The 24,583-nt window shown below is 38.8% G+C and overlaps 2 protein-coding genes across 2 annotated transcripts in view; one reads left to right on the forward strand and one right to left on the reverse strand.

Annotated features, from left to right (window-relative positions):
• gtf2b (general transcription factor IIB) overlaps positions 1-6,540 on the reverse strand; it is a 9,083-nt gene extending 2,543 nt beyond the window's left edge. The window contains exons 1-6 of the mRNA XM_044367654.1: positions 6,438-6,540; positions 4,787-4,899; positions 2,593-2,726; positions 1,956-2,102; positions 1,076-1,205; positions 425-706 (exon numbers count right to left, since the gene is read on the reverse strand). Of these exons, the coding sequence (XP_044223589.1) occupies positions 425-706; positions 1,076-1,205; positions 1,956-2,102; positions 2,593-2,726; positions 4,787-4,899; positions 6,438-6,454 (823 nt within the window). The 5' untranslated portion in view covers positions 6,455-6,540. The remainder of the gene's footprint in view (positions 1-424; positions 707-1,075; positions 1,206-1,955; positions 2,103-2,592; positions 2,727-4,786; positions 4,900-6,437) is intronic.
• Positions 6,541-12,833: 6,293 nt separating this feature from the next.
• lrrc8da (leucine rich repeat containing 8 VRAC subunit Da) lies at positions 12,834-19,087 on the forward strand. The gene is made up of 2 exons (XM_044367827.1): positions 12,834-13,190; positions 16,271-19,087. Coding segments are annotated over exons 1-2 (2,550 nt in total). The 5' UTR covers positions 12,834-13,189; the 3' UTR covers positions 18,820-19,087.
• Positions 19,088-24,583: the final 5,496 nt, after the last annotated feature.

Consider the following 24,583-nt stretch of genomic DNA (forward strand, 5'->3'; position numbering starts at 1 on the left):
TACCTTGATTAAAATAAAAGATTTCTCTGTGTTTGAAAAGTGATGGAAACATTTGGGATAATGTAAGTACACAACAAAATATATAACATAGGTCTAGTTGTTTGTAGACATTTCAATGTGGAATAATGACATATTATAGCTTTAACTGGGGGAACATCATGCTGCTGCCAGTGTTGCTGATCTCTGTTTGGGTTTATTTGTCTCAGGTCTGATTGTCCACTGGTCCCCCTTCAAATCAGGTGAAAATTAATTTATGCACATCAGGTTGGAGTCTGTTTCAGCCCCATGAAGACCTCTACTTTATTTGAGTAATCATGTCTTTTCTATGTTTTAAAATACCAGCTAACTGATTGTGGTTTCTTTTTCCACCTCTGGTCTGAACTCAGCAACATTTGACTATCAACAGTCCAGCCGTATCACTCACCTTTCTGGGTCTTCTTCTCTGCAGAGGCCTGGGAGGCCATGTAGATGGCTGCTGCGGCCACTGAGATGGGGCTCCTGCCAGGCACCAGGTCAAGCTCCACAGCCTTCCTGGCGATGAAGGTGGCGGCCATCTGCACTTGTTTTGGCAAGCCGAGGTTTGAGCAGAAGCGGGACATGAAGTCTCCTGTGGTGATGAGGTCCACGCTGGTCTCCAGCGCCTTGAGGATCAGCTTAAAGCACCTGCCTATCTCCTTCTTGGAAATTCGGGAGACGGCGCAGATTTCTGTGGAGGAAATCATCAGGAAATCAGGTAAAGAGATGTGTTTCGATGGACTGAAGTCAAAGAAAATTGAGTTTCTGTAGCAATAAAGTCTACTTTTTTCTTTTCTATCCAGTTTTTACTGTGACTTTGACAATAAAGCTAAAGAGAAAGTGCACCGATATATAAATACCGTGGGCACAGGAATCAAATTTTGTTAATGGTTGCAAATTACACACGACAAACTAAACCCCAGTGAGGAACACTTCAGGTCTATGTAGTGTTTCCAGGGAAAGAATATTTCAACGTTTGATTGAACATCATATCTCCATAATTTCTTTCTGTACGGTCTGTAGATGAAGACAGATGTGGTGAAATGTTTTTTTTTCTGACCTTTGAATGTTCTCGGTACACCTTCTTGTCTGCAGGCGATGTAGAGACAGGCTGAAGCGATGGCATCATTAGCTCGTCCCTTCAGACTCTTCTGCTCATAAACCTGCTTGAATAAGTTGTTTGTTCTGTCCTGAAGGGAAAAAAAACAGGATTTACATCAAAAGAAAATCAGCATCCTTTTAGTAGAGATCTTAATAGGAGTCTTCCCAAATTACATCATTAGTTTAGACTTGTTGTATTATGTATTAGAGACTCAACAGTGTTTATTTACATTAAAGTAAAATATGAATAGATACAAAAAAAAAAAAGTGCAGGACTTTTTAACCACCTTCTTAACCAAATTTCTTCTCTTCACATCCTGTTGTCTTTATCTAATTCTGGATTTAAATTTAATTGACACCATTAATGTAAATTATTGCCAGCAGAGAGCAAACGTCTCGAATTAACGGGGAAAAAAAACACATAACTTCACTGATACACAACAGAACAACACAGACTTCCATCATTTCTGTTTTATTTCTCTCCATCTGTTGCTCACACTTTCACCCACACGTGCGTGGTTTTCGTTTCTCTCTGAGGAGTCAGCTGACTTTAAACATCACTATCGGTAAATCCAGTTTTGCACTGACCCATTAAGATAGACCACAGATGGACTACTCACATCCACACAGATAGAGTGTGTGTGTGTGTGTGTGTGTGTGTGTGTGTGTGTGTGTGTGTGCCTGCTAAGGTGTTTGTGCATGATGTGATTTAGCTCTTTAAAGCGGTCAAGCCCTTCTTTTTTTTACGGGATGGCTGCACCTGTTTCAAGATAATCCTTCCAAAAACACATTACAGATTCATATTTCTGTTGTGTTTGTTTGTTTGTTTTTTTACTTACTACGATGTTTCTTGGCAGGTTGATGCGATCTGCCATGGTGCTGATTTCTTTGAAGGCGTTGAGCATGGCCCGATCAGAGCTGCTCATGGTCCGCCGGTTCTGATACTTGGAGTTGCCAAACTCATCAAAACTAGCTGCGCCTGTTCCCTGTGGTGGAAACAGTGGATGACTGTTGGTAAAATTCACTGTTACTCTAATTCAAAAGAAACCATAATAACTTAACTCATGTTACTGTGATTACAGCAGACATGACCAGACAGCGACAATGATGTTTCTGCATCATTGTTGCATCCAAACTCTTATAAACAGAAATCTTTTGATTTTCTTTTGATCAGGTAATATTGATAGAAATACTATGAATGCTGATATTTTTTTTATCAAAGCTTTCAATAACATGAGCATTACCTCAATTATCATCTGTCTAATGTACATCTGAAAACTGATGAAATAGCCCCAAATATCCAAAACTTTTCAAATTTAATTTGCTCAAGCATCTTTTGACATCCTTCCAATTATTTGTTTGTTTCAGGAACTACATACATTTGAAGAATAAACTGATAAAATACCAACAACTTGATTTTTGATTAAGATGCACACAACAAGGATCATTTCTAACAACAAAGCACAGCTGTGTCACCTTGCTGATCATGGTGGTCAGGTCTCCTCCATTCAGCAGTGGGTTCTGGGCGTCTCCCACTCTGGATGGATCTTTGAGGGCTTTCTCGTTGGAAAACGTCCTCCACTCTGAGCCTACATCAATGACACGGTCACCTGAGGAGAAATGGTTTGGACAGTACAATAAATAAGAAGAGTAAGAAATTAAACCAAAACCTGGCAGTAGCAAAAAAAGGCGGCACAAGATCAACGTTCATTGTAACAAGCTTTGACTGGTACATTTGCTGTACGGGCATAAAATTTAAGCTTAGGTGGATGTAGATTTGATGAAGTGATTCTGGAGGAGTGCCAGTTAGTTTTAAATGTAAAACACATCACACTGGTTGCTCTGGAAAACATAAAATATGAAATGTAACGATAAAGACTGAGGGGTCGATTTCAGAAATGGCACACGGTCGCTGATGAACATGACAGATTTTGTTAAAAGTTCAGTGAATCACCTGCACATACAAAAAGTCTGTGCACACACACACACACAAAAAAAAATAACAGTCACTGTGTTGTTCTGTCTGGCTGTATTACATCCCTCAGGAATAATTAAGCAGAAGATGATGCCACATTCAAGACAATTCCCTTCTGCAAACATTTCCTTGAGTCCCAAGTACTGTAAACATTGTCCCAATCTTTCTTCACAGTGTCCACAGCAACTCTTCACGTTTTATCAGACAAGCAGAAGCTTTTAAAGCATCAGTGGACTGAAGCCATAAATACTGTAATCTCAGTATTTTGGCTCTGTATCAGTTTTTTAACACATCATCCCTTCCCTGCCTTCTTTCATCAGTATATCTCACAGTATGTAGTGAGACAGGACTACAATCCTAAAATCTGATCTAAACAAATGTTCAGTCATTAAACTGCATCAAATCAGAGATGTACAAAGGAAAAAACGTGAGACAAAGGCGGAGCACACTGCCTGAACAGAACCGTCATTTTCTCCCAGTTATCATGACTGACTGTTCTTGGAACCGTGTAGCAGGGTCGAGGATTAGATTTCTTGATATTTTAATCCTGTTACGCTTTTTTCTTACCATCCATCAGTCTTGCTAATGTTTCGAGGTAAAGTGACATTCATCTCCTTAGAGGCCAGCCAAAGCTAAGGGGGCAGGAACAGAGGGCACTTTAGCTTGCATCAGAGAGTGGCTGGCGTCTCTCGTCTCCCATCTGACCAGGTCTGTGCTCGGGGGGCTCGTTAGAGGAGAACTCTGTGTTCCCCTGCAGCTTTTGTGTTACGCTCTAACATCACATGTTCAAAGGATTTTTGTGGCATACACTTTACCTTTTGTGTGTGATTTGCCTTGACGACACATGACATATTGATCAATGGACGCTCAAAAAACTGAAACTGCGCAAAGAATACAGTTTAGTGTGCGAGTGTGGACACGACTTGCGGCAAAAACATACATTTCCTTTAATTTCCTTATTATTAAAGCTTTGCTGTTAATCTCTCCTCCTTTCTTTGTCCTGTCTCATCTCTACTGCACACTCCTCTCCTTTCAATTTTACTGTTCAATATGGATTGGATCTCTGTGTTCTTCTGGGCTCATGTTGAATGAAGCCAGATGTTGTTCACAGTGAGGTCAGTAGATTTTCATATCAGTAATATGGACATAGTCTCTGGAAAATGACACTGTTGTGTTTTTTGAATGGAGTTTTTCTTTATGTTAAACGGCATAAAAATTGTGTTTGTCTCTGTTGATCTCGGGTGGTGAAAGAAGTCTTGCAGGAGAGATTGCAACACGGTGATGTGTTGCGTGGCTAAGTTGGGAAATCTTTTTTTAGTGATCTGGGTGGAAGGACCCTACAACATAAACCTGCAGTTTAAATGACATTACAGAGAAATATATTTATTGCAGCTGTGTTGTTCAGATTTCAGCTTCACACTTTGGAAACCGCTCCCTTGTTTGGCTTGTCAGCTCAGCTGATGTTCCCATGCAAAATAATTGTAAATGTGAAAGCCTCAAAACCAAGCAAACAGGTTCAGGAAGAAGCATTCTAAGAAAACTGTGTGTACAGACGAGTGTCATTATCTGATTATCTCAGAGTTCATCTGAGAGAGGTCGAGGCAAAGAAACAAGAACAGGAAACCAAAATGAAAAGGAAGGACGTGTTCTTCGAGCTCTATGACAGAGAGTGTTTCTGTAGTGTAACACACTCACCTACTACAAGGCCGCATTCAGGGCAGATCATGTCCCCTGCTCTGTAGTCCTCCACCAGTATGGCCTCTGGGTGGTTGGGACACTGAACTCTGGGAAGGGCCAGAGCATCTCCGCTACAACAGGAGCAGAACAACAGTTAAATGATCAAAGAGCTCAAATACAAGAAAAAGATGGGAAAGGGAAGAAAATGAAGGCAAACACTGGGTGGGGTAGAGGGAGTGTCAACAATGACGTCAGGATGCAAAACACATCGCTACAAAGTCTCATCTATGCAGGAAAAGATATATATAGATTCAAACTGCCAGCAGTGCGACTTGTTTATTCTCTTGTGAAAAGAAGTCAGGAAGCTGCATATGAAAAACAACAAAGATAAGCACAATCAAGCTCATTTGAATGTGTAATGTTAGAAAGTCCAGATGCTGCACTTTCATTTTCCCCTTTTTTTGCTGAGAAGAAATGCCCAGCACATCTTACAAAGTGACTTTAAGTGGTTTTATTATTTATGATGGGTCCAAGTGACGGGATCAGCAGGATGAAAGTATGGTTGAAGCTGAGGTGGGCAGAGTTAACGTGTGGATCCGGATATAAAAGAAACTCAAAGACAACTAAACAACCTATAGGCAAAGCTTAATATATTAATGATATATAAGTGTCAAAAAATAGTGGAAAAAAATCAGATTCTCTCAGCTTTAAGTGACGTTTTTAAATTGCTTGTTTAGTCAAGTCAACCCCAAAACCCAAATCTACAAATATATAAAACAAAGAAAAGCAGCAAATCTTCACACTGAAGAAGATGGAGAATGTTGCTTGAAAAATTAGTGAAACTAATCAGATAGTTGCGTTTCATTATCTGCTAACTGATTAATCGACTACCTGTTTGGTTTCAGTGTTGATATAGTAATACAACCAAAACGTCACGGTGATGTGGTGAAAACAAAAACAGGTGATCTCATTACTGGGCGTCAAACCAAGAACATATACCAACATTATTCTGCATTTACACTTTCCATTCTCTGACTCTCACCATTTATATTTAAATACTGATAAACATCCCGGGAAGCTGACAGTGATTGTAACAAAAGAAGGGAGGCAAGAGAAGCAAACATACATATTTAGCCGGCTCAGTGTACGGATTTAAAAGGAGCATCTGTTGCCTGTTGTTGCATAAAAGACTAAATGTAGACACGCTGCACTGAAAACATGTCAGTATTATGTTTGCAAATGAAAAGAAAGCGGATCCAGCGGTGCTCTCCGGCCGCTAACGTCAACGAGACGACACGTTAACATGTTAGCGTAAGTTTCAGATTCATACTACACAAGCTGAATTATGTTACAACAAATAAGTGGCGACAAAGCAAGGCTATGATGCGAGGCGACGTTTACATGATAATGAATCGAAGCTGTTCACAACAGCGTGTGAACATAACATGGACACAGATAGTGACTTCTGGCAACATCTAACCAGCTAGCGGGCTAACTAGCACAAAACACATCGTAGCTACACGGAGAAGAGCGATATATTTGACACTTTAGGAGCAGCTCTAACGTCTCTTATCGTGAGTAACGCGATCGTTTTTAAAAATAAGTAACATTGTGAGAGTCACACATGAAGGAGGCAGCGCTATTAACTGATGTTTGGGTTGCTACGCACCGGCTTGTCGACGCCATGTCTCTCCTCACTCCGCCCGGGTGTCAAAGAAACAAACGACTGCAGCACCTCTATTTATAGATTTTACTGATCACGTGTCCATTGGAGTACGTGAAGCCAGGGAGTCCAAACTAGTCAAATTCAAGAGAGACATGTTGGTCCTGCCCACATACAAAACAACTGTGGAGTAAATTATCAACATTCATTGTTCATCATATCGATCCTCACTTTTTTATTACTTTGGAAAATGTATTATTTGGATTCGGTGAATATGACAGCAATCTCTGCTCGCAGGTCTATTTAATTAATCTGATTACTATTTTGACCAAATTTTATATTCACAAATCCAAATTCCCGGGCAAAAAGCCAAACTTTTCATAGCTGACTGTCTCTATCAAACAATACATTTTTTATATATTTGAATGTGCAAAAAAAAGCTGTTAAAATGTATAAACACTGAAAGCTTTACAATTTTTTTAAATTTATTTATTTTTATTACAACCTTTAGTCCAGTGGTTCTCAAAGTAGGGTCCGGGGACCCCCAGGGGTCTTTGAGGGGCTACCAGGGGGTCCCCAGCAAAAAGGGGAACAATTTATTTTCATTATAATTCCATCCATAAGTAACACAATGACAGAATGTATTTAACTATTCTGGTCATGGGTTTCATACACTTTCTTTAATAAAACATCTAACAGCAAAAATCTTATCAGATGGGGGACCCTGGGACAAAATCTTATCAAATGGGGGTCTGTGGTCTAATTTCTGCCAGTTTAGGGGTCAATGACGTGGAAAAGTTTGAGAACCACTGTTTTAGTCCCCCTGGTGCATTGTAGACTCAAGTTGTATACACAAGGTGCTGTAAGCTTGTTTACTTGTTTCAATAAAGCTGTTTTAAACAAAAAACTACTAACAGTTCTTTGTTTTTTTGTTTTTTTTAAAAAGCAGGGTGATAAATAACAATGACACAACAGATTCTGGTGATTGTACCCATAGGTATAACATAAATTAAAACTACTTTATGGATTAATGTTAAACGTATTTTCTTTGACATTAGCCTGCAAAACCTGGAGAATAGTCAAGCAAAGTAGAATCATACAATAGTCTACCTAGTTAGACAATATGACACAATAACAATTTAATAACAAATAACAACAACAAACATTTTATTTACAAGTCTTTAATTTCCTAATAATACCACTGGAAGGTTCTTGAAGAGAAATATCTGTAATTTGATACTAATTATGGGGGAAATAAGCATTTCTAAGTGAACTTAACATTGTACATTGCATTTAACATCCACTGTTACATCATTTAATTATTATAATTATATTATTATTAATTATTATTTAATGCACTTGTCACCTTCATATATTTCATACACTTAATTTCTTGGTCCATGGCACTGTCCATATTTCCAAGTTTTATATCCCATTTCAAAACTATTATGATTCCATTTCTGCAAGTAGATTTTAAATCTTAATTTTTTAATTTAATTCTAGTACTACTTTGTTTATTTCATTATTATTATTATCTTACTCTTATTTTATCTTTATTCTTATACATTCTTTGTATGCTGCATACTTGGCTAATAACAGATTCTGATTCTGAAAAGAAATGCTTAATTTAAACCCAACTATATACTCATGTATTTAATAATACTATTGATTATTATAGTAAACTTAACTATAATTATATGTGAAAAATGTATGTAAGTTTTTTCATGTTCAGCTAATAATGATAAAAAGATGTCTGTGTTACACTAGAATCAAATAATATGGAGTGAACTGAGCACTTTCTCTCTTGTCTTATAAATAGAGCTGACACACAGTCCAGGAAACTGTGCTAACTGTGTTAACCACTATCAGGAAATAGAGGTATTCATTTTATACCTCTGTTGCCTAATCATGGTTTGATTGGTGGTAAATAAGTGGAACCTTTTATTGCACTAAAATGTGACCTTCACTGTCCTACTCTGCCCTACATGGTCACCCAAACCCATCACCGGATTACCAATAAAAAAAAAAAAAGCAGCTTAATGCTTCCAGTTTTTATGACAAAAATATATAAATGGCCGATTGAAAATATTTGCACAGCAACAAGTAATCTCCAAAAAGCCTGATACCGAAGTCGGTCAGTGCCAGCCTGTCTCTCACTGTACCACTCTGTGACTGCACCGCTCCTCTCCACTGTACAGTACTTTCCTCGTCTGTGAAGGAAACCACACAGAGTCACAAAGAGTCATTTGATTGGGCCAGTTATTGTGGTAACAGAATAACAACTCTACATCTGTCTACAAAAGAAATATCTATGAGTATGTATCACTAAACATAAACTACACACTAGTCATGTGTGGCAACATAAATGTATTTCTTTTACAAATTTCCTGCACTTCTTATCATTACCCCAACAGTAGCAGTCAAGAATGTCAATGTGCATCAAGACAACAGCAGGTGGAGCCAAATAAAAAGTGTATCAGGTTTGGAAAACGCTCAAGTTGCCCTGGCTGGGCAGTCATACTCATTGTTCCAGGATGATTACAGGGATTAGTTTTCATGGACAGATCATTCAAAACTGATCTCAGTGGTCAAACATATTGGAATTCCTACCTTTGAGGTCATATTTGTTTGAATGGTAAAATGACACTTAGTCTGCCATGTTGTACAGTCACATTTAGCAGATTATGCATCGCCTGGGGTGAGCAATTTTATCCGACATCTGCTAGTGTTGGCAGCTTGTAGTGATGTGGATCTCTGAGTCCAGTGTGAGTGTTTCTGCCTTGGTGCAAAACAACTGTGATGTCGCCATCTCATCAGCACTGCAAATGATAAACAGCACCCACGTGTATGTGTGTGCTGCTGCTGATTAGGAAGAAATGTTGAGAAAATGTGGCCATCATGAGCTTTTATAAATGTTTTCTACACTATTGCATACAGCTGTCACCATATCAGTTTTTCACGACACGATTATCACGGCCAAAAGAGTTGCAATAACGATATTACCATGATATCTACACTATCAGTCAAATCATCTTTAACTTTGCCTATTGTGTGTTCTGTCTCTTTCCTCGTAAATGAATTACACTCAAAATACAAGTGTAGGGAGGTGGAGAGAGAGGCTGTAACCATAAATATAAATAACTACACTTAATGGAGAGTGAAAAGACAACCGGATGAACTGATAAACAAAAGATCCACAAGGTGTGTGTGTGTGTGTGTGTGGGTGGGACGTTGGGGGAGGGAGACAAAGTGAGAACAGAAATAGAAATGATTTAAGAGGTGCTGGATTATTTACACAATATTATCATATGTGTATTATTAACATGATATCAACATTTCATTTTTTAAATATCATCAATACCAGTATATTGCAACACTTCTACTGTTGCAGCTGATTTTTGTCTGAAAAAAGGCATCACCACATCCCTGAGAAGCACAAATCTTTAATGCATGCTGTCTAATACCACTGACTTTGAAGAACCTCTGTTGGCTTGACCGTGACAGTGAAAACTACACTTACAAGTCACAGCATGACAGATATCAAGCACCAAACAGACCGAAAGCAAGCAGAGACCGGCATGCAGGTCTCAGAACAGTGGAAAAAATGGCACGTGATCTTTGTCTGTTTCTTTTCAATTACACACAGAGAATACCTTGGTGCCTCAGGAGCGGTTTATTCATTATTTCCCAACTGCAACATCATATCACATCAGCATTCCTTATTACTCTTAGTAATAACAAAAGGATCCAGGCACAGGCAAATACACTTTGTGCAGACACCTGGAGTGTTGTATGTAATTTCACCACATACACACACTCTTCCTTGTCGCACTATACCTGAAAAACCCTAACTGATTACTTACTTATTCATCCTCTTACCACTAAGCCTCTCCACTACATGCCCCAGCACTTACCCTCACCTAATCCTGAATTTCCTACCCCACTGTGTGTGTGGGTGAGACAACTCTGTGTTTACTGTGCATACAGGAAATTAATTACCATAGAAACTGTTTGTTTGGGTTTGTTGTTGGATTGCGGTTTTGGGCAACATTTGAATGAATATCTTTTGCTGCTTCCACACAGAGAGCTCACGTGTGTATCTGACGTGCAGTTATACAAATAGCTAGTGTTGGTGTATTCTTTACAAATTGGAGAGGGAGGTCTATGTTTAATAATTCATAGCTTGTTGAGCCAGTTCTCTACACACTGAACGGGTTGCCAGGGGCATCTGGGCTCCTCAGCTGTTAGCTGCATTATCCACACAGAGAGAAAACCCCATACCGTCCAACCGCTGCTCCCACTGCAGCCCAGTGTGATAACAAACTCATCCATTACAGCATCTCTGTACCTTTTAGGACGGACGGGACGGTGTGTTACATAATTATTGTCATTAGCTGTTTAAACTCAGGCTAGGATTCCTGCCTAAAATCAAAAAATGAAGAAATGCAGTATTGAAAACAACGTCTTGGAAATAAGATGTGGAGGCTGTCGTTCAGAGCGTGAAATTATGTGACCCGAGTCAGAAAGTTAAGTGAATTTGCATGCACTTATACTTTTGACTTCTTTCATTCACTTTATCCACTCTGTCTTTGTTTGCGGTTCTTTGAGGATCCACTACAGAATTAATAAAACTGAGCCACTCAATTCTGAGAATTCGGCCCTACAGTGGAAACAGCAGATCTGACATACCATATGCATGTACTTGATGTCTCTGTAAAGCACACAAAGAAGACCAATTATCAGTGTAATTAGTCTGCATGTGGTATGTATGGTCACACACCACCTTCACATCTGAGCTTTTAACCTGGCACACTATCACACAACAACACACCCCAGTGGCTGCTTTCTTTCTCTCCCCCCCTCCCTTGTTCTTCTTCTGTTTTTTTTCCCTCTCAAAGTACAAGGGTAGCGTGAGTGAGAGCAGAGTGCCAACAGCCAGCAGCCCAGGACCGGTTGAAACCTGTATGGCTAGCAACCGAGGAGACACTTCCTCCACCCGGTGCATCATCAACCAAATCCAGAAAGAGCTGGAAATGATGCATGAGTTCAGCACTCAGGGTCCTATTGACTGTTGAGTTTGTCAATACCAATAATGTGCACAGACAGACAGATAGACAGACAGACAGACAGACAGATAGGTAGGTAGCAGAACAAAATATAAAGAATTTTGCCTTGTTATTGCAAGTTAATAACAGTAGGATAGTTTTACTGTGGTCACATAATGTAGCATGTAAAATACGTGGTGTGTGCACAAAAAACTCAAGTCAAGTCTTAATTAGTCAGCAAGGTTATTTCCGCCACCACCATGAAGCATTTTGTGGCGTCTCAGACTGAAAGAAACTGGGGGAAGCTGGTGCTGCGTTCAAGTTATGTAGGAAAAACAGTAGAGACAAGGAGTAAAATGTCACACAAAAGTCTGGGACACATCATAGATTCTATGATCTGAGTAGCAAGTTCAGCAGTGCTGCCGCTGCTATTTTGATATCTGTTCCTAAACATGGTGGCCTTATAGCATTTCAATAGGGCACATAATTGTACAAAAATGTGTGACTTGTCAGATACTGTGAAGGTAGAGCATTAACCGCATGAAAAAAAAAACAAATATTGACAAACAGGTGAGGTGTTAGTGCTCTATTGGCAGACCTACACTCTACCGTTTCTGCTGTTAAAATATGTGACCCTATCAAAATGTATGTATTATATACAATCAAAATAAATGATGATATTATAAATTATTAGATGTTTTTAATATGAGTGTGCTAAAAAAAAAAAAAAAAAACATTTGCAGTCTCAATAGAGTTTATTTATTTATTCTTTATTATTTGGGTCACTGAATCTGCTGAGTCACAGAATCTGGTGCAACACGAGCCAGCTTTCAGTTAAAAGACCTGATTTTATTATAACTTAAACGAAAGGCAGTAAAGACCAAAAAAACATGTTTTCTGCCGGGCATCATAATTCTAATATAATTTTAATTGCCTTGCTAAATAAATTAAGTGCTACATACTGGGCTGAGGTAAATGGGGCATTATTGTGACCTCAGCACTCAAATTACTCAGCATAGTTCAAAATCCAATTGTTACATATTATGGAGTGATGGCATGTTTGACCCTGCATTTAAATTCAACATTTGGATTTCAAAATGTTGAATTGGATGTAAATGTCGGTTTCGCCCCGAGCAGACACCAGACACCTGCGACACCACAAAAATACCCTGCCATTACAACCCACTGCTTTGTAACTGGTAAGGGTCTTTTAAGGTCATGTAAATGTTTGTGCTGGGGTCACAAATGTTTGGCTGAGATAGATGTAAACTTGTGTGTAGCTGTCTGCAATCCCTTTTCCCGACACGCCCTGAATGCAGCATCAGATAACCAAGCAGGCGGTGTCTTCGGGAAAGTTGCCGTAATGTCATCCTCCAATGAGAGGCGCCCATAACACCCACAACAGCGGTCTGTGCGGCTCCATATTGGATCTGCCTTTTCTTAGAAATTGCACTGGAGGTCTGCCTGCGCATATTGTCTGACCTACAGTCGCACTGCCGGCTCTGCTTCCTGGGCTCAGGTATGAGGGGTGTATCCGACAAACCGCGCTGTCACGCACAAATGCTCCTCGGGCCTCTCTTTTACTGCCGAGCGTCATTCCTACAGTTTTAACTGGGCTGAGAAATTAGGTTAGAGACGCACCTGAAGAACGCAGCGAAAAGTGGCATGCAGGCTGAAGAAGAAATAATTGGATTGAGATAACGCCACACAGGCAGTAAGTATATTTTCTTTTACTAGTTCATTACTTCCAAATCATTTGAAGCTCTCTAATAATCAATAACTTTGGTGATGGCGTGTTCTTTAATCCCGCGTGGCCCATTAGATAATGGTGTGCAGATAAGAAACTGGTTACCTGGTGTGAATGTTTAACACCGGGACACATGCTGATCCTCTATTTCACATGTTCCAACAAGTCACCTGACCCAGTACAGCAACAGATCTGCGCAAGAACTGCTCACGTGAGGAAAAAAAGGTCAAACGCTTCTTCTTCCAACTAAAGAAATGTCTATTTCCTCCTTGTGGTGGAAAAAGTCTGTCTAAATACAAAAAAAAAATAAAAAATAAATCATGCAGCCTTTTTTTCACATGGCCAATGTGAAACCAATTTCCTTCTGTCTAGAGTCCAGAACTGGGTTTAACTTGTTAAACATTGTCTGGTGGCTTTAATTAATCATCTATCTGGATTAATTTACACTTTACACGCACGTGGTAAAGTCGGATTTATGTGGTCTGCCTGCAGTCTGTCTGTTCATACATAGGTTCAAACCAGTGTGAAAACTTGGGGACTTTTCAACAGCCTTGCCCTGCTGCCAGGGCCCGCCCATGGCCCCTCCCCCTCCTGGGGGCCCCCCGAAACAAAAGATTGTTTTTTCACAGCCTATTTGAATGTGTTTCTTCTGCCATGCATGAAGAGACAGGGGAAGGGCTGGTAATTATAAACCACTGTGGAGTCACTATCAACTTTGTTGCTGTTGCAGGACATAAACATCACTGCGTTCTCCAAATAAATCAGGAGCCTGAATATAACACTTTACTCCGATATAGTTTGAATATAGCCACAATTTATGATCAACCATTACTTCCCCTTTTAGTTAGATTTGACATCCGTTTCAGTATTGCAAAAATCATGAAAGGAACAACAAATGCACTGGAGAAATGATTAAAAATGATTATGAAATTAGGAGCCCCTAAAGTAAAATCTTACCTACGTCCCACAAAAAACATGCTGTCATGGTAATATGCACAACTGATTAAAAACTAAAACTAAAAAAAGCCCCGTGACGCAAATAAAACTTCAGACCTAACCACACATGACTTGCAGAGCAATACATTCAGTACTGGCTACAACTCAAAACCACTACTACACACACACAACACTTTGACAAACATTTTGCAATAGCAGCCAATAGCAAAGCTGCTTTGACTTTGTTTTTGACTTTTTGACTTGGACAGAAGATATTCTTTAATTCATCTGTTGCAGAATAGAAATCGTATTAGAAGACCTTTGGCATAATCCTTCATGATGCAGGAAGGCAGGAAGTGTGTACTCACACATGCAGTTTGCATGTTTGGAGGCTGAACTGAAACTTTACTGATCTTAAATTCAGATAAAGGTCAAGACATCAACATGTTGTGTTTTATTCACAGATAAACCACACAATTAATCCTTCTTTTTCAACTTCTTACTGCTGGCTTTTAATTATAATTCTGCTGTCTGTCAACAACTTTTAGTGATGCCTTAACATTTAATGCTATCACCCTCTAATTTAGAGGCCTATTTCTGCACATTTCAATGTGACACATCATATAAAAACAGACTTCCTTTAAAAGGAATTTCTGCTCTAATATGTACAGTACCACAATGTGCAAAACAATCAAAACTTCTAGTGAATTCTAGAAAAACAAAAATGTATTTTGTGAAAAAGATTAAATTTTGACCCACAAGGGCCAGACTGGAAAATTACCTTGTACATGTAATAAGATGCCATCCATACGTCACTGTAAGGATATAGTCAAATATATATTTTCTTCTTAACAATTCAGTGGGATACTATTATTTAGGATGTCCTCTGCTTCAGTGCTGCAACTCAGTATGAAATATTCAAAATGTGCCAGGTAAATATTGAATCACCATGAGGTCCCGGGGGCTTAAAGAAACAACAAATCATCAGTCACAATGGTCAGATAAAAAGGTATTTATTTATTCATAGAAACACTGCATTTTTTTTACATTGCTTTCAAATGTGTGTTTGGATAAGAAGCAGGCACCAGATGAAAGACGATACAGAGAGTGCCACATCTACTAAATAGGAAAAAAGGGACACACTTTGTGGTGATTCACTAAATGAAACACATGCGTGCCAAACTTCTTAGTGAGTCAGAGCAGTTGGTGGACTTATGCTCACATCAAAGGACTCTGCAATGTTCCAGCGACAGCATGTTGTAAGACGTCTGGATTTAGAACACGCTTAGCTCGGTTCTTAAACATCATTAAAATATTACTGAATGAAACAAGACTGAAAAGTGAGAGGAAGTAAGAGCTGAATTTAACACACCGGGATAAAATAATGGAGCACACCAGCACTCAGCAGTGCCTTCACAGCTACACATTCACACCTTGTAAAGCCGGGGGTTAAACGTTACTCAAGCAGTGTTAGGAACAGGATGTGGCGCTCCACTTTTGGCAACATGCTATGGATTAAAGGTGTAACCTGCCGGTCTAGCTTCAGCTCATATTGAATGTTATTTTTGAATTTTCCTTTTTACTTTCCTGACAGATTACTAATGATAAGGAGAATCTGTTGAAAGCTGAATATGAAAAACTGTTCTGATTCAGACTAAACAGAGGAATGTTACATAACAAAGCTTAAAATTTAAAGTAGAGTTGCAGTTAACAATTATTTTCATTATTGAAAGATGTCACCATTATAATCTGTTGATTACTTTCTTGATTAACCATTTGTTCTGTTAAATGTCTGTGAAAAATGTCCATCACTGTTTCCAAGTTAACATCCTCAAAGGTAACCAATTGCCCAAAATCCAAATACACTGTTACAAATATATAATTACAATAGAGTTACAGTGATGTAAAACATCAAAGAAGCAGCAAATCTCTCTAATTGGTGAAGCTGGGATCAAAAAATAATTTGTTTGATATTAAAATAGTTGATGATAAAGTCGATTAATCAATTATTTGACTAATTGTTTCAGCTGTAATGTAAAGGTCAGTCTTTTGCATTAATACCTATAACTACTTGATTGCAGATTAACTTACTCACATTCACTTTGTTGCAGTGATGTTCACACTCACTGAGGTTGCGTCCCTGAACGACATCCAGCCGACGTACCGCATCCTGAAGCCATGGTGGGACGTCTTCATGGACTACCTGGGGCTGGTGATGCTCATGCTGGCCATATTCGCCATGACCATGCAGATCACCAAGGACCAGGTGGCTTGCCTTCCTTGTCTGGAGGACATGGAGGAGCCTGCAGGAGCTAAGCATAACTCGTTCCCCACACAGAGCACGCGGGAGGCAGCCACTGGGACCCCTGTAACCAACATCCCACTAGTCTCTAAGGACCTACCGGACAGAGCAGTCCATGAGATCCTCGTCACACATCAGCACACTGCTGTGAAGGCAGAGAAATATCCCAGTCAACCTCAACCGACGGGGGTCAAGACCAACTTGGACTATCAACAATATGTCTTTATCAACCAAATATGTTACCATGTTGCCTTGCCCTGGTACTCCAAATACTTTCCATACCTCACCCTCATCCACACCCTTGTTCTCATGGTCAGTAGCAATTTCTGGTTCAAATACCCCAAAACGAGCTCAAAGATTGAACATTTTGTTTCTATTCTGGGTAGATGTTTTGAGTCTCCTTGGACGACGAAGGCTTTATCTGAAACGGCTTGTGAGGACTCCGAGGAGAACAAACAGAGATTAACCGGCGCCCCCTCAGCACCAAAGCAGGTATCTTTAGAAGGGAAAGAAGAAGGCACAAATGTCAACTCATCCACACCCATGCTTGGGGTGAAGTTTTCCGCAGAGAAGCCCATTGCGGAGGTCCCAAGTAGTATGACAATCTTGGATAAAAAAGACGGAGAGCAGGCCAAAGCCCTTTTTGAGAAAGTGAGAAAATTCAGAGCTCATGTGGAGGACAGTGATTTCATCTACAAGCTTTATGTAGCTCAGACCATTGTCAAAACTGTCAAGTTTATTTTGATATTGTCGTACACCTCAACCTTTTTGGCTAAAATTAATTTTAAGCATGATTGTGAACCTGATATTAAACAGCTCACTGGATACAGAAAGTTCTTCTGTACGCACAACATGGCTTTCATGCTAAACAAGCTGCTTATTAGCTACATGGCTTTGATATTGATCTACGGGATGGCGTGCTTGTACTCTCTCTTCTGGGTATTCCGTCGACCTCTGAAAGAGTACTCATTTGAGAAGGTCAGGGAAGAGAGCAGCTTTAGTGACATTCCTGATGTCAAAAATGACTTTGCATTCCTCTTACACATGGTTGACCAGTATGACCAACTCTACTCCAAGCGCTTTGGTGTCTTCCTGTCCGAGGTCAGCGAAAACAAGCTGAGGGAGATCAGCCTCAATCACGAGTGGACCTTTGAGAAGCTACGGCAGCTGGTGACCCGTAATGCACTGGACCAGCAGGAGCTGCATCTTTTTATGCTCTCTGGTCTCCCAAATGCAGTGTTTGACCTCACTGACTTGGAAGTGCTCAAACTGGAGCTGATTCCTGAGGTGAGATTCTCTGCAAAAGTCTCCCAAATGACCAGCCTGCAGGAGCTGCATCTCTGCCACTGTCCAGCCAAAGTAGAGCAGACAGGTTTCGCATTCCTCCGTGACCATCTTCGCTGCCTTCATGTCAAGTTCACGGATGTTGCTGAGATCCCAGGTTGGGTATATATGCTGAGGAGTTTGCGGGAGCTTAACCTAATTGGGAACTTGAGCTCAGAAAATAACAAGATGATCGGTCTAGAGTCCATGCGAGATTTGAGGCATTTAAAGACATTATGCCTGAAGAGTAACCTCACAAAAATGCCCACAAACATCACAGAGCTTTCGCCACACCTGATTAAGTTAGTGGTGCACAATGATGGTACGAAACTGCTGGTACTGAATAGTCTGAAAAAAATGACAAATCTAATTGAACTGGAGCTGCACAGCTGTGAACTGGAGAGGATTCCACATGCTATTTTCAGCTTGACCAACTTGCAGGAACTTGACCTGAAATCTAACAACATCCGAACCATAGAGGAGATCATAAGCTTCCAGCACCTCAAGAGGCTGACGTGCCTTAAACTGTGGCACAACAAAATAATCACCATTCCATCCTCCATCGGCCAGGTCAAGTCCCTGGAGTCTCTCCACCTGTCACACAATAAACTGGAGTCTCTGCCTCCAGCCTTGTTCACTCTACCTAAACTGCGGCACTTGGATGTGGGCCACAACTCCATCACAGTGCTGCCACCGGATGTGGGTCTCCTACACAACCTCCAGCATTTAGCCATCAATTCCAACAAGCTAGAGGTGCTGCCCAAGCCTCTGTTCAGGTGCACCAAGCTGAAGGTGTTGTGTCTGGGGCACAATGCACTCTTGGTGCTGCCGGAGGCTACGGGCCAGCTGGTCCAGCTCACTCAGCTGGAGCTGAGAGGAAACTGTCTGGACAGACTGCCTGCTCAACTGGGCAACTGCCGCATGCTGCGCAAAAACACCCTGGTTGTGGAGGACCATCTCTTTGACACACTGCCTGTGGATGTTAAGGAGAGCATCAGCCGAGAGACCAACGTGTCCTTTACAAGTGGCTTATAGCACAAAAATACACAATGACGACTCAGACAGGCTGGTAGCTGTGGTGGTAGCCTGTATAATGGGATGAAATAATGTTCTTTTTACTATTATTATAATATCCATAAAAATGAATGCATTTTCTTGATTGTTTTAATGGGTTGTCTTAGTTGCTTATGTATCTAAATGGATGCAGATTGCTTTTATTGTTGCAGAGTATGTATCACCTAATTCAGCATTTTGGGGGTTTTTTGTATTTAGCATTTTCATAGCCTTGAACAATAAAACATTAGGAATTTAGCTTCTCTTTTTAATACTCTGTAGACCAAAACTGTTTGCTCACAGTATGTAGATCTATCACTATTGTTTTAGGTACTCAGGTATAATTGTAACCATGGGGAACAATCTTTTTTGCCTTAACTGCTGCTATTTTTTTACAGTGAGGGCTTTCACAAACAAAAGGCCAAAAATGACAATTTCATGTCGTCTTGTCACTTTTAATATGAACACACAGCAATTTCTATATGTGATGGAAGAGAACACAATGTAATGCTCCCTTCCTGGTAGTTTTTAACTTTTGTTTAACTCACATAACCTTTACTTTCCTCAATGTCTTGTAGCTAACAGAATGATTTCAGAGTTGTAAAACTCAGGTGGAGACTAAGCACCAGAAATGAACTTTTACCTTTGTAGAGATTGTATACTAAGGCCTATAGTAATTCATTTGCACATTGAAAACCTAATGATATAAAGATCAGTGAATATCTTTTGTGATAATATGTTCCTAGACCGGCATGAGCTGATAAAAGGGAAATCTTTTGACCATCTTTCTTAATCATGTTTTAAAATTTTAAATGTGAAATAAAATTGGCTTGGACTGATTGTGTAATGATGATAAACCTGTCTGCCTCCATTCTTTTCAGTGTATCTCTGTGTAGGCCTACATATCTACATCTAAGTGTTCGTCAGAGCTGCTGTACCACCTTGGTGATCCTTTGCTCAAAGTTCACAACTTTATGGCACAATAAAACAACATATTAGATGAATGTCCAATCATTAATCCTCTACTCTAAGTGTGCACTGAACACTACTGCGGTAACTGAATTGTGAAGACTTGCATGAAATTTCTAAGGTATTTTTAAGTTAATTCAAAGTAAACTCCTAATGCTGCTTCAATGGAAAATCCCCTAAACATATACACTGTATACATTCTACCTAATCTGGACAGTTCAGGCTTCATTTTTAACACAAATGATTTCACATCCAAAACTATGGAACCTATAAAGCAGTGGTGTCCAAACATGTCCCACTTTGGCAACTCAAAAAATGTCACGTCCCCCCACCTACACATAAACTGAAAGCATTTTTATCAACTGCAACAAGAGTAGAATTGAATTTCATTGAAATAACGTTATCAAGAACATGACTGTATGTTTCTTTTCATGCATATTTCTCACTAGTTTTTGTTGTGCAATTCAAATACAAGATAAACTTTGTCCAAACTGCCAGAGATTTTACTTACAAAAGACATAAAGCTCCTGCTATATTCTTCTCCATAGTCTCCAGTTTTCTTTTCCTCTTGGTCAAAAGTAAATCTGTCTTGTATTTTACATGTTGTGTCATTTTGCTTTTCTTGATAATCTGAATTCCAAATGATAGATCTTTTTCAGAGCAGACGTTTGTAGCAGGAAAGACACAGGTGGAACTAATAACATTTATTATCACTCTTGTGGTCAATTATTGCAATGAAATGCAACACTATTATCCCCCCTAAATTATTACTTTTTTCACAAGTTTCTGGTCCACTAAATAGTTTCCCATCTGCATTAAAAACTTGGGAAAAAAAAGGTCTTTGCTCATGACCCCTCATGCTCTGTACAAATGAGCCAAATCTCATTTGTTTATGTCATCAACAAACAGACGGTGGAAAAGATTACAGTGACGTCAATCTGTCGTAAGGAACAGGATTACGATTCCAAAAAACCTTTTTCAAGTTTTAGACACTCAAGCAAACCAGTCCACACACTGTTTCCAGTTCTTTGTCTGACAGTGCACTTTTTGATGAGACTTCAACAACATCATCCATAATCTTTTTCACCAGATGTCTAAAGTTAATATGATGAACATGAATGTCATCAATCTATATGATCCTACAGAAGATGTTTCTGCCAAAATTATAATTCAGACCATATATTCGTGAGCGCAGGGGATGGATTTATACAGGAAACTTATAATGGTCGTCTGCAAACCAGTAACATTGTTAATGTGAGCAAATGAGTCCTGTGGAGGAAGAACAATAGGTTCACTGTCTCTGTGTACATGTTGACCAGGTCATAGAGGTCATGCGTGTTATGCATGTATGTAGCCTTCTGTTCAGCAGTCTAACTGATGGCCTTGCAGTAATATGCTCAATAAGTGAACATACTCCGAGAATTTACATCACAATGTATCTGTCCTTGAGATATCCTATCCTGGTTCTGAAAGCGTCAGCACATAATCATGCATAGTCTGTCTGGTCATGTTTTATCTCATTCACTTTGTTTAGACTCTCACCTTTTAGCAGACACTACTGTCTCCTCTGCACATTATTTAAGCAAAAGCACAAGCAGGTGTCTGCCTTTATTAAACAATAGTTATTATACATGAAGAAGTTTCTTCATAGATTCCAATATAAAGGTTCAGTTTTTCCTCATATTAAAGTTGCTGTAAACTCTGCACTATAGTATAACTGAGCATATGATACTTTAGCTTTGCAGTGGTTTCAGGGGGGTTTCAGGGTCAGACAAACCAGGAATGATTTAACTTTTTTATTGGGGTAATTTCTGGGGGTCCTCAGGGCAAAAATGAACTGAGATGTCTTGTATACAGTGATTCAGTTAAATGTAAATTTATTTAGGAATATGCATGATGTATATTTTGACACAGGTAGACAAGACAGGTAATAAAACAACACATATTAAGGCCTTGATCATTACATTTGACATTGTGCCTTTGTGGTGCATATTTCCAAACATTTGCAGTTTATGAAATTATCACAAACCAATAGACACACAATGAATATGGGTAACTGATAATTCAGCCTCACATTTAGGACGTTTTGATAATATTGTGTTTATATTTTGGGATGATTATTCTCATTTGTTATCAAACTACCAGGAAGAAAATTTTGACCATGTAGTTATAAATTGTGGTCTGACACTAAAATAATGAACCACAGAAATAGATAGATAGACAAATAGACTTGGAAACCCCAGTTCATGACATTTAATACAAATGTATCATTCTGTACCTTATATAAGGTTTGTAATTTCCCTCTCCACTCAAAAAATTATCTTCACTATGCAGAATAATGTATGTGAAGAGTTAAACACTATTAGGCTGTTTTCACATTCATCTTCTTCTCTGTGAGCATTAAAAATGTTATTTTAAGGGCAGGACCTGTGAGCATGATTTGTGACATTACAACTAGTTTGGAAACCAATCATGGTACAATATTCAACTTACACAAGTGTGATGTGGAAACTTGGAAATGGATTTTACAGTGAAGAAGGAGACATCTTGTGTCCAGCAGAAAAACTTTTGAAATTAAAAATGTTTGATTAGTCATATGCAGATTCTGGATTTTTCAATGAGGGAGAAGGAGGAGATACCCATTTTAAGGATTATTTTTTTTAGACAGATCTCTTTCATTGATTTTTCAAGAAGAAACAAACAAACACAGCACAAACAAACATCGGACCGTTTATCGACTAAGCATATTCAAAGGTATAACTAAGCATGATTAATATGCATCTGGGAGGGTGGGGAAAAAAGTAAATAAAATAAAAAGGGAGGAGGGGGAGACGGGTAAATAAATATGCATATACATGAACATGTAGAATTGCAGACAAAAAAGGGAGATATGATATACAGTATATGAATGAAATATAAAATATAAACACCAGGAAGTTAATCTCAAGAGTTCAGACAAGACAACATAGTAAAGCATGAAGGCAAAAAGCAGAAAGGGCAAAAATAAAAATAATCTTTATGAGTAGATTTGGGGTGAAATAGGTAAATCAAAAAAATAATAATAGTAATAATAATAATTAAAGCATTTTAAGGATATCAACAAGGTAATTGATCTTTTTTTGGAAAAAACATACACTTATTATCATTCCAAATGGAGTATTTTTCATACATCTTGAAACATGCCATACTCCAGAGGTCCATCATATGTTGCAGTATGTCCCCATCTGTTGGCAGGTGAAAGTACTTTTAAAGTGAGAGAGGTCTGTCTGCAGCCTCCTCTGTGGGGACACCTCCGCTGCAGGCTCCGCTCTCAGGGCAGCTCCACTGTCAGGACAGGAAATAATACCTTGTGTTTTCTTTTTTTCTTTTTTCTAAGCCCTGCATTAACAACTGTAGAAGAAAACACAAGACATGTCCATGGTTGTTTTCAAGAGCTGTTCATAGAGGTGACAATGTGACTGTGACTTGTTTGGTTTAAAGTAATTTAATAAAGCAATTCATGTTTAGTTGTTTTAATAGTAACTATATCAAAGAAATGGTAATTTATTGTTGTTGTGAGTTGCGCTCTATGCAACTTGTGTAGGTTTCTGTAGCCTGTGTAAGTTACTGTGAGTTAACTCTAACTCTTTCTTCTCCCGCACACTCAGTATCTTACACATACTATTCACAGAAAATATGAATTCATGGGAAACCTGGTAGTGGTATTTATTCAGTATTACTATGGACAAGATACTGAAAATACACTGTTTTGAGTTACGTGCTTAAAAGTTTCAAGGAAGTAACCCTGTGCTTTGTTGCAGCTTTAGATGATATTGTGTCCAAGATATTGGGTACAAAGTCTTTTCCTTACTTTCTTTTCTGTAAAACTGCAGCATATTGGTGAGTAAAATGTTCAGTTTGAACGACACCTGTTCTGATCATTATTTGAAGCTTCCTCTACAAAACAGTGATGCGCAAATGTGCATTATCCAAAACCAACTAGTCTCAATGTTTTGCTCCGTACTAGTTGTGCTGTTAAAATAGTTTATGTTATGTTATCAGTTTGTGTAAATCTAAATAACCTCAACTACTTAATGTTATCTAGTCAGGATATCTATAATGCCAACAGTGGCTAGTGTTAGCTTATTAAGTCAGTTTCAAATACACAAAGCAAGCTTTTCCACATATGCTATATTAATATAAAGCTTGTTTTGGTAGATTTCTCATATATCAATAGATATATAGGCTAGAGTCTTTAAAGGTTTTAAATACAATCAAAACAGTGTTATGTAATAAGATATCGATTGTCAGCTTTTCATACTAAATTCACCTGATCACAGTAAAATAATTTGTCTGCAAAGAGAACTCAGACATTGTGAATAAAAGGAGAACAGTGCATGTGTTTGTGTCTGTGAAAGCTGAGGAGAGGCTTTAAGCAATAAGCAGTGTTTGTTGAATCAATGAGCTATAGGCTATATTTGTTTATGAATCTATCAATAAATATCACTATATTGACAGTTATCACAATGTGCTATGTTGACAGAATAAATCAATACATTCACTATTTAAATAATACTGCTACATTGATAGCCTATAATTATTGAATCGATATGAATCATTATATTGGCAGAGTCAATCACTTTATGGTATGTTGATAGATATATGTCGCTACATTTAAAGAATTCATAGGATACTAAATTGTCACTGTGTTGGCAGAATTATTAAATATATATTAATGACGAATCATGTTAAACAGCAACATGTATTTGCCGTGACAGTCAATAGTTCTGTGGTCTTT

This window comes from Thunnus albacares, chromosome 12 (assembly GCF_914725855.1).
Source record: "Thunnus albacares chromosome 12, fThuAlb1.1, whole genome shotgun sequence".
NCBI classification, from domain to species: domain Eukaryota; kingdom Metazoa; phylum Chordata; class Actinopteri; order Scombriformes; family Scombridae; genus Thunnus; species Thunnus albacares.